The following is a 13,411-nucleotide window of genomic DNA, read 5'->3' as shown; positions in this document are numbered from 1 at the left end:
TTTTATTGCACATGAATTCTTGAAACAAAAACACTATCTTTTCATAAAGAAAAAATCTTGAGCCAAATATATGTAAAGTGACAATCAGTGACGTTAGTATTTTCAAGCATATTTCACACTGTTAACAGCTATTCCCTACTCTAAGTCTGAGGGGAAAGCATGGTACCTCGTACAACTATTGCCAAATGTCAACTTTTTAATGGCAACCACATTAGCAGAATATTTTTATGTTGGTAACAAAACAACATGCATTTTGTATAGGTAAATATTGCCTGGCTAACTTACCATATTAAAATACTAAAACATCATATTAAAACATTAACAAAAACAACTGATAGGAAACTACAGATATAATTAATTAAGATTTTCAAAATGGTTTTATACTGGAACATGTGATCCCTAAGTCAGACTAAGTGCATTACCTAGGTCTGGATTTTGAGAGCATGGCCTATTATTTTAGGACTACAGATCTGTAAAGTCAATGTCTAAAGGAGAAACATGAATTATTTCCCTGAGTAACCTACCATCCAGCCCTCAATCAATCACTTATTTTTAATTAAAACAAGGTCTAGTAAAAGTGTGTCTCCTGCCTTTGATTCTTGGAGTGTGTTGATGAGTTCTTCTTTGTCGAGGATGTTCCCCTCAGAAGTAAACAACATTTTTAGAATTTTGTCTTCAATAGCTTTCAGCTGATTTTTATCAGCATTGATTCTCACAATGAGCTGGGTTCTTTGTTCCTCAAGCTCAGGTTTCTCCAGTCGCACAACGTCACTAGAAAAGAAGTTTGAATCTCTGGTTAACAGCTCCATCCCTTATTCCCTATTGCCCTTACGTGCCTTTTTGTTTAGTGCTCCAGTTCATTCCCCCATGCTCCTGGCCTATCGCTCCATCCCTTTTGTGCATTTCCAGTGGCATCAAGAGAAAGCAGAGAAATTACGGATTCCCCTAACATAGAGGCAATCCCCATGTGGCATAGGGGGCGTTTACTGAGCAGGCTAGAAGTGGAACCAGAGAGCAATATCCTCTAGCAGGCCAGTCAAAGGAACCAAGGTAATTCAGAGCAGTTTTTAGGCATCTCTAAATTACTTCAGGGCCATTCAGCTTCTTGCTAAGCTGAGGATCAGAAAAGGCACAGAATCTTCCCTCCCATCCTAAGTCCAGCATCAAGTGTAAATTAGCTGGCCTAGGGGATCCGGCCCTGCATTGCGGAACATGCAACACCATGAAGTTCCCAGGAAAATTCAAAGCTACTGCAATAGCTAAGATGCAAGATCGATAGTCTTCTTTAACAGACTATACAGGAAAATACTGTAGAAGATATTAATCTCTAATTACGTACTGTTTAAGGACTGACCAGAACATAACATAGATTTAAGCACGTCTTTAAGTGTTTTGTTGGTTCTGGACCTCAATTTAAGGCACAAGTAAAGGAATTATTCATGTGCTTACTGTTAAGCACAGGCTTAACATATGTGAAGAAATGGGGCTTGATAGAATATACCCATAAGATATTTATGTAAATCTCTCATAATTTAAAAATGCATTTACTTACTGCAGGGGTGGGGAACCTTTTTTGGGTCGGGGACTGCTGACCCACAGAAAAATCAGTCGGGGCCACACACAAGTGAGAAGCAAAAAGGAACACACCCCAAAAAACCCTCACTGACATGGCCCCCGACTGAGAAAGAGAAAGACATGCCCCACGTTTCGCTCACACACCAGAACCTTGGGGCTCAGACTAGTAGATTTTGTGTGCTCCACCCCTGCAGTGCAGCAGCAGGGGGCTGGAATGCCAACCCGGGCTCCCCAATGCTGGCGGGGGAGGCTGAACCTTGGGGGAGATCCAGGCAAGCCAGGGGCCAGAGGCCACATGGCCAGGCCTGAAGTTTTCCACCCCTGACTTACAGCTATATGCAAAGAAGCTAGATGTAATTGATAGAATACATCAAATCATAATTGTTATTTTAAAGATAACTGTTTGTCAGTTGTTCAGAAGAGCAAAATACATCTGACACCATCCACCCCAAACATACAGTAACTTTCCTGTATTGTAACGGCTGTTCTTTGAGATGTGAGTGCCACTGTGTATTCCGCTCAGGTGTGCACAGGACCAGCGCACCAAAGCCAGAGGACTTTGCTTAGCAGTAGCTATAGGGGCAGTGCTCACACCTGACCCACGAAGCCCTTCCCAAGGCTACATAAGAGCAGAGCCACCATGATGGGGCTCAGTTCCTTGGCACTTGAATCCAAGACCAGAGATTCCTTGGCAGGGGGGTTGGCAACATCTTCATCCACATCTCAAAGAACAATGGTGAACTGTGACCACCAGAAGCAGCAAGGGGCCGTGACCATGGATGCTCAAGGGAAGCAAACTGTCTCCTGGCCCGCCAGAGGATTACCCAGTGACAATGCCATTTGTCTTAGGAAGTCTTGAGCAGATTTTAAAGACTTTGGTTCTGGAGAGGAGAACTTGGGGGCCACGGTATCATCTGGCGAAGGGGAAAGTGGGACCACTGGAATCTCATGTGGTAACATGTGACTGTCTCAATGGATCAGGTGGCACCAGGTCCCCTCTAGTCTGTGGCTGTAACAAAGGTGGCTCGTGGACAGTAAGAAATAGATCAGGAAGCTTTGTCCCTGCTGTAGGAGTGGAACCAATCCCAGTATCATTGGTGATCCATGTGGCCTTGCAAATCTCTGAGTGGTACTGCAAAGGGAAAGGAGAAGGAGACATGTCCTGCCTCGATCCTGAAGCCCCTTCACAGCAGCCAGTCAGTAATGGGGAAGCCAATAAAGGGACTGAATTATCTGTGGTCCAACACGTCAGCTTAATCAGCACCAGGGATGGTGCAGTTGAAGGCACTTTGAGTGCTGGTAAATGTTTTACACTCATATATGGTACCAAAGCAGTGTTGGGACCAAACACAAAGCAGATAGAGACTGTGCTGGAATTGTCAGCAGTAGCAAAGATAGCATCTGCCCTCAGTACCACACAGGGCCCAGGGCCCTGCAATGCTGTGTCTCACCCTTGCAGGGCCCTAGACCCTGTGTGGTACTGAGAGCAGATGCTATCTTTGCTGAACGTGCTGGCAGTAACAGTAAGTTGGCCACCCATCCAGCAGGTGGTGAGGACACAGAAGATGAAGCTATATATAACTCAGTCAACTTTTCTTGAGCAGACAGGAGCAGACAGGCACAGCAATTCTGCTGCTGCCTGATACGTTGGTGGTGTGGAGACTGCATATGCAGACACTCTCATCAGAGCTGGATGACCCAGAATGGTACCAGAGTTGACAGTACATAGCCCAACTGAGCAGACATCGGTACCAGGCAGAGCGTTGACAGTCCAGCTCTATCCCAAGCACTGGAAAACTAATGTTGTTGGTCTGCCCTCTTAGAGAGGGAGGAGGAATTTCTCCAGCTCTGCAGCAGACCAAGTCAATTTTTTGGGCTCTCCTACTTCTGGCCCCAGAGGAAAAGAATAGTCCTCTTCCTCCTGGGCAAAGAATCTAAGTCCATGCGTGCGGGCGATGAGAAGGAACTGACGGGGATTGAGGAACCACAGCCCTTATATCGCTTTGGAAGGGTTTACACGGGACACAGGACAATGGGTACTGCTGCTCCAATGGGTACTACTAAATTAAATTTTCCAGCTTCAGGGCACTGGGCACTGTCACACTAGAGTAGAATACATGCCTGCACCCACTTGAAGAAGAGCCCAGGTTCTGAGTATATTTCTCAGTTTAAAATGAATGAACATAAGAATGGCCGTACTGGGTCAGACCACAGGTCCATCTAACCCAGTAGCCTGTCTGCCGACAGTGGCCAGCGCCAGGTGCCCCAGAGGGGGTGGGACTGAAGACAATGATCAAGCGATTTGTCTCGTGCCATCCATCTCCAGCCTCTGACAAACATAGGCCAGGGACACCATTCCTACCCCTTGGCTAATAGCCTTTTATGGACCTAACCTCCATGAAATTATCTAGCTTCTCTTTAAACTCTGTTATAATTCTAGCCTTCACAGCCTCCTCTGGCAAGGAGTTCCACAGGTTGACTATGCGCTGTGTGAAGAACTTTCGCTTATTAGTTTTAAACCTGCTACCCATTAATTTCATTTGGTGTCCTCTAGTTCTTCTATTATGGGAACTAATAAATAACTTTTCTTTATTCGCCCTTTCCACACCACTCATGATTTTATAGACCTCTATCATATCCCCCCTCAGTCTCCTCTTTTCTAAATTGAAAAGCCCCAGTTGCTTTAGCCTCTCTTCACATGAGACCCGTTCCAAACCCCTAATCATTTTAGTTGCCCTTTTTTTAACCCTTTCCAAGGCCAAAATATCTTTTTTGAGGTGAGGTGACCACATCTGTACACAGTATTCAAGATGTGGGCGTACCATAGTTTTATACCAGGGCAGTAAGATATTCTGTGTCTTATTTTCTATCCCTTTCTTAATAATTCCTAACATCCTATTTGCCTTTTTGACCACCGCTGCACACTGTGTGGCAGTTTTCAGAGAACTATCCATGATAACTGCAAGATCTCTTTCCTGATTTGTCGTAGCCAAATTAGCCCCCATCATACTGTATGTATAGTTGGGGTTATTTTTTCCAATGTGCATTACTTTACACTTATCCACATTAAATTTAATTTGCCATTTTGTTGCCCAATCACTCAGTTTGGTGAGATCTTTTTGAAGTTCTTCACAGTCTGCTTCTGAAAGCAGAATATTTAGGATATTATTCTTTTGTATTCATATAAACAATATCAAATGTCACATCTGCATGGTCCATGCTCATTAAATGGGTCTGAGCCAACTCCCCCCAGTGGGTCATAATTTTAAAATCTAGCCTATTAGACAAAGATTAGAAAAATATAAGTAATTATGTATCCTGAGTTATATATAGCTGATTCCTAGTACAATACTTATAAATACCTATCCCGGCATAAGATGCTTTAGAACAGTGTTTCTCAACCAGTGGTACGAGTACCGTTAGGGATACTCAAAAGAAGTCTGGGGGGGGGGGGGTACGTCAACACAACTGAAATTTGGAGGAAACTGAATTTTTGTTTTAAGTTTTACAGCTCTTTATTGTTTTTGTACTTTTTACACCCAAAAATTTCATCGCCCGCCCGACTATGATTACATTGTTTAAACAAATGTGTTGCAATGGTAGAAAAAAATGTGTGTGTCTGAAAACTGCAGGTACTGGGGGTACTTACAATTTTCTTTTTAAAAAGGGGTACTTTATAAAAAAAGGTTGAGAAACACTGCTTTAGAAAGCCTGCATACTAAGTCAAGGAATAGGCTCTCCTGAAGTTATCGGTGATTGTGACTTGGTACTTTATATAAATATGTGGAAAAACCTTTTCTTTTTTATTTTCCTCTTTTATTTTCTCCTTGTATTACTGTAAACATTTAAAAGCAGCTACTGTGAAATAAATAACGGAATAAAAGTTAGAAACCTTAGCAGCTGATCCTCAAGGCCAGATCTGGTTACGGTGAAATTGATTATCGTAACTTTAATACACACCTGTAGAATAAACACAACAAATGACAAAAAATTATTTATATGCAGGTTAATACAATAAAATATGGGGTTTCATTCAGAATAATATATGGCACCCACAGAGATGCTATGATTATGGCTGAGAAGTCTTTTCCATTCTAAACTTCTATTTAAAGCTGCTCATAACTTTCTCAAAAATATCCATTTGGATTAAATTTCACATGGTTGGTTTATGTCCAAAAATGATTTTGGGGGGAATTTGATTAAACTTTTGAAGAGATGAGAGGATGAAATAAAAAGTTTTGTTTTTCACTCTGTAAAACAATGATTGTTGTAATTACTGGGGGCACAATTCCACAAAGGCTGAAACTAAAAATTTTGAATTTCACACAAAAACAGTCTGCAGTCATATTTTTTCAAAATTGTCACCCCCTCACATGAGTAATTACAAAGTACAAAAGTCTTGAACATTTGAAAAGTAGCCTGGTGCATGTGTAGTAAGAAGCAGTGATAACTTTTAAGCAGTAATCTTAAAGATGGATGTGGCCTGCGTCTCTGTGCAGCTGTTGACTCTCGTATGCATTTTAAGTGCCTCATCACATAAGCTGATCTAAATATTCAAGGCTGGATTTATAGGAGTGCTGAGCACCAACATTTCCAATTGGCTTCCACTGGAGCTGTGGTTATCAGCATTTCTGAAAGTCAGCTTGAATTACTTAAAGGCTTGAGTAGTAAGAAAAAGAATGGAGTGGTCTCTCTCACTGAGAACGTAAATAATACATGCCTTGAAAGTGCTACATAGGAACAACGAATGATTACGGCCAGTTGCCTTCACTTTGGAATAGAAAGGACTTCTAAATACTTGCTTTCCACTCCAGCTGTTATTCCTTCAGACTCTGAGGCCTGTTTGGGGTAGCTTTAATGTACTTGCACTGTAAAATGAATTGAGGCACAGAGGGGTTAGGCGACAACTACTGTCACACTCCTAGTCAACATCTGAACCAGCATCTGAACAGAGGTCTCCATATACCCCGGTCCAGGTAGCTCAGAGTCCATCTTTTCAAACCTGGGTTTCTACCTTTAGGCAATCTTGGGTTTCTACCTTTAGATTGCCTAATATTTAAATGCTTTTAAATTAAAGTAACAGCTGATATTGTGTGTGGAAAGTGGATGATCTAGCCTATAAATACAAAATAGAGGAGCAAAATAAAACCGAATTATGAAATAAAATGTGTGTCAGTTGCCTGGAAGTACCTTCTTAATCCAAAAAATTACATCATAGGTATCCAGTCCTACACCCTCCAGCTTCTGGCTAGACCCTATTTCTGTCTAGAAAGGGATAGACAGCTGTACATTTTTCTAGGAAAACCTACCAGCTGTGCTACCCGTGTTGCAGTGCGGTTCAGGGAGGGAGGATCTCACTAGGATTAGATTTTCAGAGGAACCACTAATGAAACAATTCTATTCAGACAGCAGGATCTCCTAAGAAACCACATTAGGCCTTCAAACATGCCATTCATCTTCCCAATCATGAAGAAGAGTTTTTATTGAAAATCATATTATCGTGTTATTAATATTGACTAGAGAAGCCATCTGACAGAACTTTCCTCTCCAGGTGCAGGATCTTCTGCAAGACTCCCCATACAGGATTCTAACAACAGACCCCCAGCACCTGTCCCTAGCGGCCCTGTATTCTGAGTCTCCGATACGGGATACAACAAAATGATTGAGCCCTGAGGCAGGACTCAGCCCTGGTGATGCAGTGCAGCAGGAATCATAGAATCCCAGGGCTGGAAGAGCCCTCAGGAGTCATCACATTCAACACCCTGCCCAAAGCAGGACCAACCCCAACGTAATTGTCCCAGCCAGGGCTTTAGGCAAGTCGATCTAAAAACCTCTAGGAATGGAGATTCCAGACACTCCCTAGGAAACCCCTTCTGACCGAGTGAGAAGCAAACCTCTCTTGGCCAGAACAGCTGATAGGTCCATGAATGTTATCACATATACTAGAGCAGGGCCACCTTGGACTTTACTGTGCTATGTTCATTCATGGATGAAAGGACCACATTTTTTCTTATTTTTCACTTGCTTTACAACTTTCCTTCTAAAAGCTATCAGATGAGACTCAGGAAGGTCTGCAATAATGTGGGCCAACAGAAGTTGCTAACATCTTTCTAATAATATCATGGTTTGTGGGATATTCATTTAGAATGCTGCAGCATACCTCTGGAAGGTAGTGTGGGTTTGGTAGTTTAGTTGTCATGTAAAACCTAAAGTTTCTGTCATAATCAATGTCGGAATCTCCCAGGCGAATAAGCGTTCTCCCACCAGAAATAAAGGTCTGTTTCAAAAGGACAGGCTCCAAGGCAGGGTCCAAGGTTTCTTTCAGCTTTAGAAAAAGAAACAAAATGTCAGGTATTTTCTACGTCTAACTAGGAACTGGAATGCTTCATTAATAAAAGGCAAAACTGAATTAACACTATCCAATCTATGAGACGAGAATGATTATTATTTGTTATTTGCATTATCCTGGTGGTTAGGAGCACCAGTCATGGACCAGGGCTCCATTGTGCATGGTGTTCTCAAACACAGAACAAAAAAAGATTGTCCCAATAATATTCTTATTATTATTTATTATCTGTTTTTCTATTTTTTTTTAATAGGATATGGCCAGATTTTCAAAGAAGCCTAATCAAGTTAGATGCCCAAATTCCACTGATATGAAACACTCCAAATTATGCAGGTTTTGTAAAGGAGGGGAAAAAACCTACATGTTTTACTGCAGAGCTGAAAGCACAAATCAGTGATGCGACAGAATTCGGACAATGTAAAAACAAATACAAGGGTGTCTATGTACAGGTCACGCTGAACCTCTCTAGTCTAACACTCTCTGGTCCAATAACATCTGTGACCCAGCATGATTTGAGTTAGCCGGATGTCCACTTATCTTGGGTGTGGCCAAGTTGCCTGCAGTCCCATAAAGTTTGTTTACAGCCACTCTCAGTGTTCTGTGCTGTTCTTTAGCTCTAATTTACCCCTCAATGTCATCTAAGAGCCCAGTAAGCAGTGGAAGTGTTGGTAATGCTGCTAGACAATATTGACCTCCTGTGATTTGACACATTTTTTGGTTTGGGACTGGTCAACAGAACACCTCAGCGAGTGCTTACATCAATCCTATTTAGCAAAGTACAGGTTGAACATCTCTAGTCTGGCACCCTGACCGGTTCCGAATGAGAGAATTTTCCAGACCACAGAAGGTCAGTATGGTCAAGCAGCATTACCAACACTTCCACTTGCTTACTAGGTGATTAAAGGACATTTAAGGGAAAATTAGAGCTAAATAACAGCACAGAACACTGAAAGCCAGGATTGGTGGTTGTAAACAAACTTTATGGGGCTGCGGGAAACTTGGTCACGCCCATGAAAAGTGGACATCTGGCTAGCTAAAGTAATTCTGGACGACAGATGTTTCTGGACCAGAGAGTTTTGGACTAGAGAGGTTCAACCTGTAGTTAAGCACAGAGTTACATTCTTTGTGGAGGAATATAACATTCAGTCCCAGGAAAGTGCCAGGATGACATCTATCCCTTGGTTTAGAGGAGATGACTATTTGTTCGTCACTTGACGTGAAGATCTAGGGGTTCCACTGGATCTGTGTTTGCTTCTGGGTGATCAGATAGCAGAGATGGCCAAGTGCGCTTTTTTCACACATGCTCATGGAGAAGAATGGGACTTTCTTTTTGAGGTGGATCTTGGTACATTTATTAATGCGCCTTTGAATTCTGAGTGGGTTATAAACCATCAGATTCCGGTGCTAAACGCATCATGCCAATGAATACAGCTTGTTTACAGATGCTGGTGGAAATTCACATGTGTGTATTTTTTTTTCTTTTCTGAACAATTAGTTGTGTGTGTTGCTGTCACTTAAATTACTGGGTACCTCATAAATTGGACAGTTATTCCTGCTGATTAAAGTTCTGTGACACCCCTGTCGTGATACATGGGTCGCAGCCCCAGATACTTTGTGATTTTAGTGCTTGTGAAAGGGGAAAATAGCATACTTGAGCCGGGCAGAGTAACAAGACTATAGCGAGTCTTAAATTTAAAAATTAACTCGATACTGAATTATTCAGGAACAGTAAAATCTTATGTTCTGGCGAGGGATGTCTGAGCTTAAACTCACTGAGTTCCTATGGCATAATCGATGCTGGATGAGCAGAATGGAAAATGTATTGTGTGATTAACAACTCTGTTAGTCCTTTACTCTGCACTATCCCCTCTGCATTGGCATCTTAGGAAGCTGAACTCATTGCTTAGCAACCTATTCACTCGGCCGGGCCCCTGGTTGTATACTCCCAAATCTATAGTGTATAAATAATTTCTCAAACAAGGTTAATGTCGGCGAAATTCAAACTCCAACTTCACTTAGGTCTGAATGAATTTTTTAGCATGCTCCCAGAGCAAACATGCCATTCAGGTATGAATGTATTTCTTGGGGTGTGACTGACTAGTGAAAATGTTAATCAAGGAAAATAGTTTTTAAAAGGTAACAGTTTTCCCTTCCAACATCCTACCATATACAGTGACCCTTTTCTCAGAGAAGTGGCTGTAGTAAGATTCTGAGAGGGGAAAAGAAAAAGATAAGTATACAGATAAATAATGCATGCTCTGATGGAGAGAAACACACGAAACATCTTCTTACCAAAGGAGGCTTTGATGGAAGCCTGAGGAGCTATTTTACAGTGACTTTTGAAAGACAAAAGAGTTATACCGATGTTGGTTCACTGCAAATTTCTTCTGAGTTTACTATGGACCTCTACCCAAGACACAGCTACTAGAGATTCAATTATTTTAAGGCCAGAAGGGATCACTCTGGTCTGACTTCTGTGGCATGTGTTATGCCTAAATTTCACCCAGTAACGTGGCAAAAAGTTTAGGAAAATTTTTGAAGTTTGTAGTTCTGTCAAGATAGACTGAAAGAACTCTGCATGCATCCCACAAATGCATCTTTTGCTCTGCTTTACTTGCTCTGCATGTGGTTTAGGGAACATACCAGCAATGGGAATAGATTTTATTGAAATAAAGGGCAAGTGGACATGGGGTCCAAAGGTGAACCCATAAATGCTGCCAAAACTAGATTCAGATCCCTAGTGGGAATGGTTACCTAATTCCGTGGGAAAACTCTTGTAAAACCCTTTAGCAATATGTATTCATCAGACAAAAGAATACTGAAGAACCCTTTACTGGAGGATGGATGGATGGTAGATGTACTCAAAGAAAGCTCAGCGACCGACATGATTGTTTAACAGTATGTCTGGAATCTGAGATTTGTCAGTGATGGGAGTTGCTAATGTGCCCATATAGAATTTTTTTTTAAACGTTGACAGGTATTTGGAGTTAGTGGAATTTCTCCTACTGTGTATAAACATTTCCTCCCTAGTACAAAAACAGACTCTTTCTAGAGACATCAACCACAAAGCCTCTGCGCTGTCAGATGATGTGTTGGGAGTTTCGCATGCAGGTCCCAAGAGACCAGATCCAGGATGAGAAGTACAATTATGGATAGTCATAGTGAAATGCTGTGTAGATTTGCATATCCATCTTGCCTGAGCCTGGCTGGAGTTATCAGGATTAGCCTTACTGCATGATATTGTTTATTACATTTGGGAGCAAAGAAGTCGGAGAGAAACTATAGAACAGACCTGGGGTCCAAGGAAAGAGAAACATATCTGATTTGGACCCCGGGATTGTCCCTCCCTTGAACAGAACCAACACTTCCCATATTGTTTAGTTGCAGAAAGGTCCATGTGAGGGTATGTCTACATTACAAAGTTAATTCGAACTAACAGCCATTAGTTCGAATTAACTTTAATAGGCGCTACACATGCAAACCGCTAGTTCGAATTTAAATCGAACTAGCGGAGCGCTTAATTCAAACTAGGTAAACCTCATTCTACGAGGACTAATGCCTAGTTCGAATTAAGTAGTTCGAATTAAGGGCTGTGTAACCACTTAATTCGAACTAGTGGGAGGCTAGCCCTTCCCAGCATGCCCTGGTGGCCACTTTGGGCCAAACCAGGGAAACTCTTCTGCCCCCCTCCTAGCCCCAGAGCCCTTAGAGGGGCACAGGCTGGCTACAGTGCTTGTGCCAGTTGCAAGCCTGCCAGCACCCAGCCAACAGACCCTGCACCTGGCACGGCATGAGCCAGCCACCCACTGCCACCCAACCCTCCGCCTCTTCCCGGGACCAGGCTGGTGGCTCAGGGAGCCTGCCCGGGGCCGCAAGAGGCTGGCACCCACCTGGTCTAGTGCAGAGATCGTGGACCTCATCGAGGTTTGGGGGGAGGCCTCCAACATCCACAACCTCTGCACTAAGCACAGGAATGTGGCCGTCTAGGGCAGGATAGCTGCCAGCCTGGCCACCAAAGGCCACCTGCGAATCCAGGAGCAGGTTTGCATGAAAATCAAGTTGGTCCAGTGAGACCCCCGACCCTGAGCCCTAAGCTTAGAACATAAGAATGGCCGTACTGGGTCAGACCAAAGGTCCATCTAGCCCGGTAGCCTGTCTGCCGACAGCGGCCAACACCAGCTGCCCCGGAGGGGATGGACCGAAGACAATGACCAAGCTATTTATCTCATGCCATCTATCTCCAGCCTTCCACAAACAGAGGCCAGGGACACCATTCCTACCCCATGGCTAATAGCACTCCATGGACCCAACCTCCATGAATTTATCTAACTTCTCTTTAAACTCTGTCCTAGTTGTAGCTTTCACAGCCTCATGTGGCAAGGAGTTCCACAGGTTGACTATGTGCTGTGTGAAGAAGAACTTTCGCTTATTAGTTTTAAACCTGCTGGCCATTCATTTCATTTGGTATCCTCTAGTCCTTATATTATGGGAACTAATGAAGAACTTTTCTTTATTCACCTTCTCCACACCACTCATGATTTTATAGACCTCTATCATATCCCCCCTCAGTCTCCTCTTTTCTAAGCTGAAAAGTCCCAGTCTTTTTAATCTCTCTTTATATGGGACCTGTTCCAAACCCCTAATCATTGTAGTTGCCCTTTTCTGAACCCTTTCCAAGGCCAAAATATCTTTTTTGAGGTGAGACCACATCTGTATACAGTACTGAAGATATGGTGTACCATAGTTTTATACTTCCCCTCCTTCTTCCCCTGGCTTCCCCCTTCCAGCTCCCTCCTCCCAGGTTTCTACCTCCCCTCTCCCACCCTCTCTCTTCCCCTCTCCCACCTCCTTTTCCCAGTCTCCCCAGAAGTTAATCCCCTCCTCCCCAGTTTTGTTAAATAAAGAGAGTTTCTATTTTTGAACACGTATCCTTTAATCTTTACATCAGGAAGGGGGGGGCTAGTGAGGGGTAAGTGGAAGGAGGTGAGGGAGGAATGGGGCACGAGCCTCCTATGGGGAGGACTGGGGGGCTCTGCAGGCTCCTCGGGGTGGAAGCTCTCCTAAAGGGCCTCCTGGATCCTGACAGCCCCCAGATTGACCCCTCTGGATGGCAGCCTGCGGCAAGTGCAGCCGGGCTGATGGCCGAGTGCTGTGATGTGCCGAGTGTGGGCACTCAGGGCACTCCAAGTCAGGACTGCTTTGCTGTCCCTCATCGAGTTAGACAAGCAAGTGGGGAACCCTGAGAACTGTCTGTCCGGGGTGGGGGTCGGGTCCCTTTAAGCACAGTCCTCGGCTAGCCTGAGGCAGCAGCTCCACGCTCTAAGTCCTAACCCGATGCCCTGCCGGCACTGGTTCCGGCCAGCCTTAACTTCGGTTCAGGGTCCACTCAATGTGGACATGCTATTTCGAATTAGCAAAATGCTAATTCGAATTAGTTTTTAGGTCTAGATGCACTAATTCAAATTAGCTTATTTCAAATTAAGTAATTCT

The 13,411-nt window shown here is 43.3% G+C and overlaps 1 protein-coding gene across 2 annotated transcripts in view; it reads right to left on the bottom strand.

The window, feature by feature from the left end:
- The window catches only part of DNAH6 (dynein axonemal heavy chain 6), a 149,056-nt gene that overhangs the window by 38,966 nt on the left and 96,679 nt on the right, over nt 1-13,411 (bottom strand). For both annotated transcript variants that reach the window (XM_075931311.2, XM_075931312.2), the window contains 3 exons: nt 7,736-7,900; nt 5,468-5,535; nt 591-771 (listed from right to left, as the gene is read on the bottom strand). In XM_075931311.2, the coding sequence (XP_075787426.2) occupies nt 591-771; nt 5,468-5,535; nt 7,736-7,900 (414 nt within the window). The remainder of the gene's footprint in view (nt 1-590; nt 772-5,467; nt 5,536-7,735; nt 7,901-13,411) is intronic.

The sequence above is a fragment of the Pelodiscus sinensis genome, chromosome 6 (genome assembly GCF_052426305.1).
Source record: "Pelodiscus sinensis isolate ZL-2025 chromosome 6, ASM5242630v1, whole genome shotgun sequence".
Lineage (NCBI taxonomy): Eukaryota > Metazoa > Chordata > Testudines > Trionychidae > Pelodiscus > Pelodiscus sinensis.
This window is presented reverse-complemented; position numbering and strand designations above follow the sequence as displayed.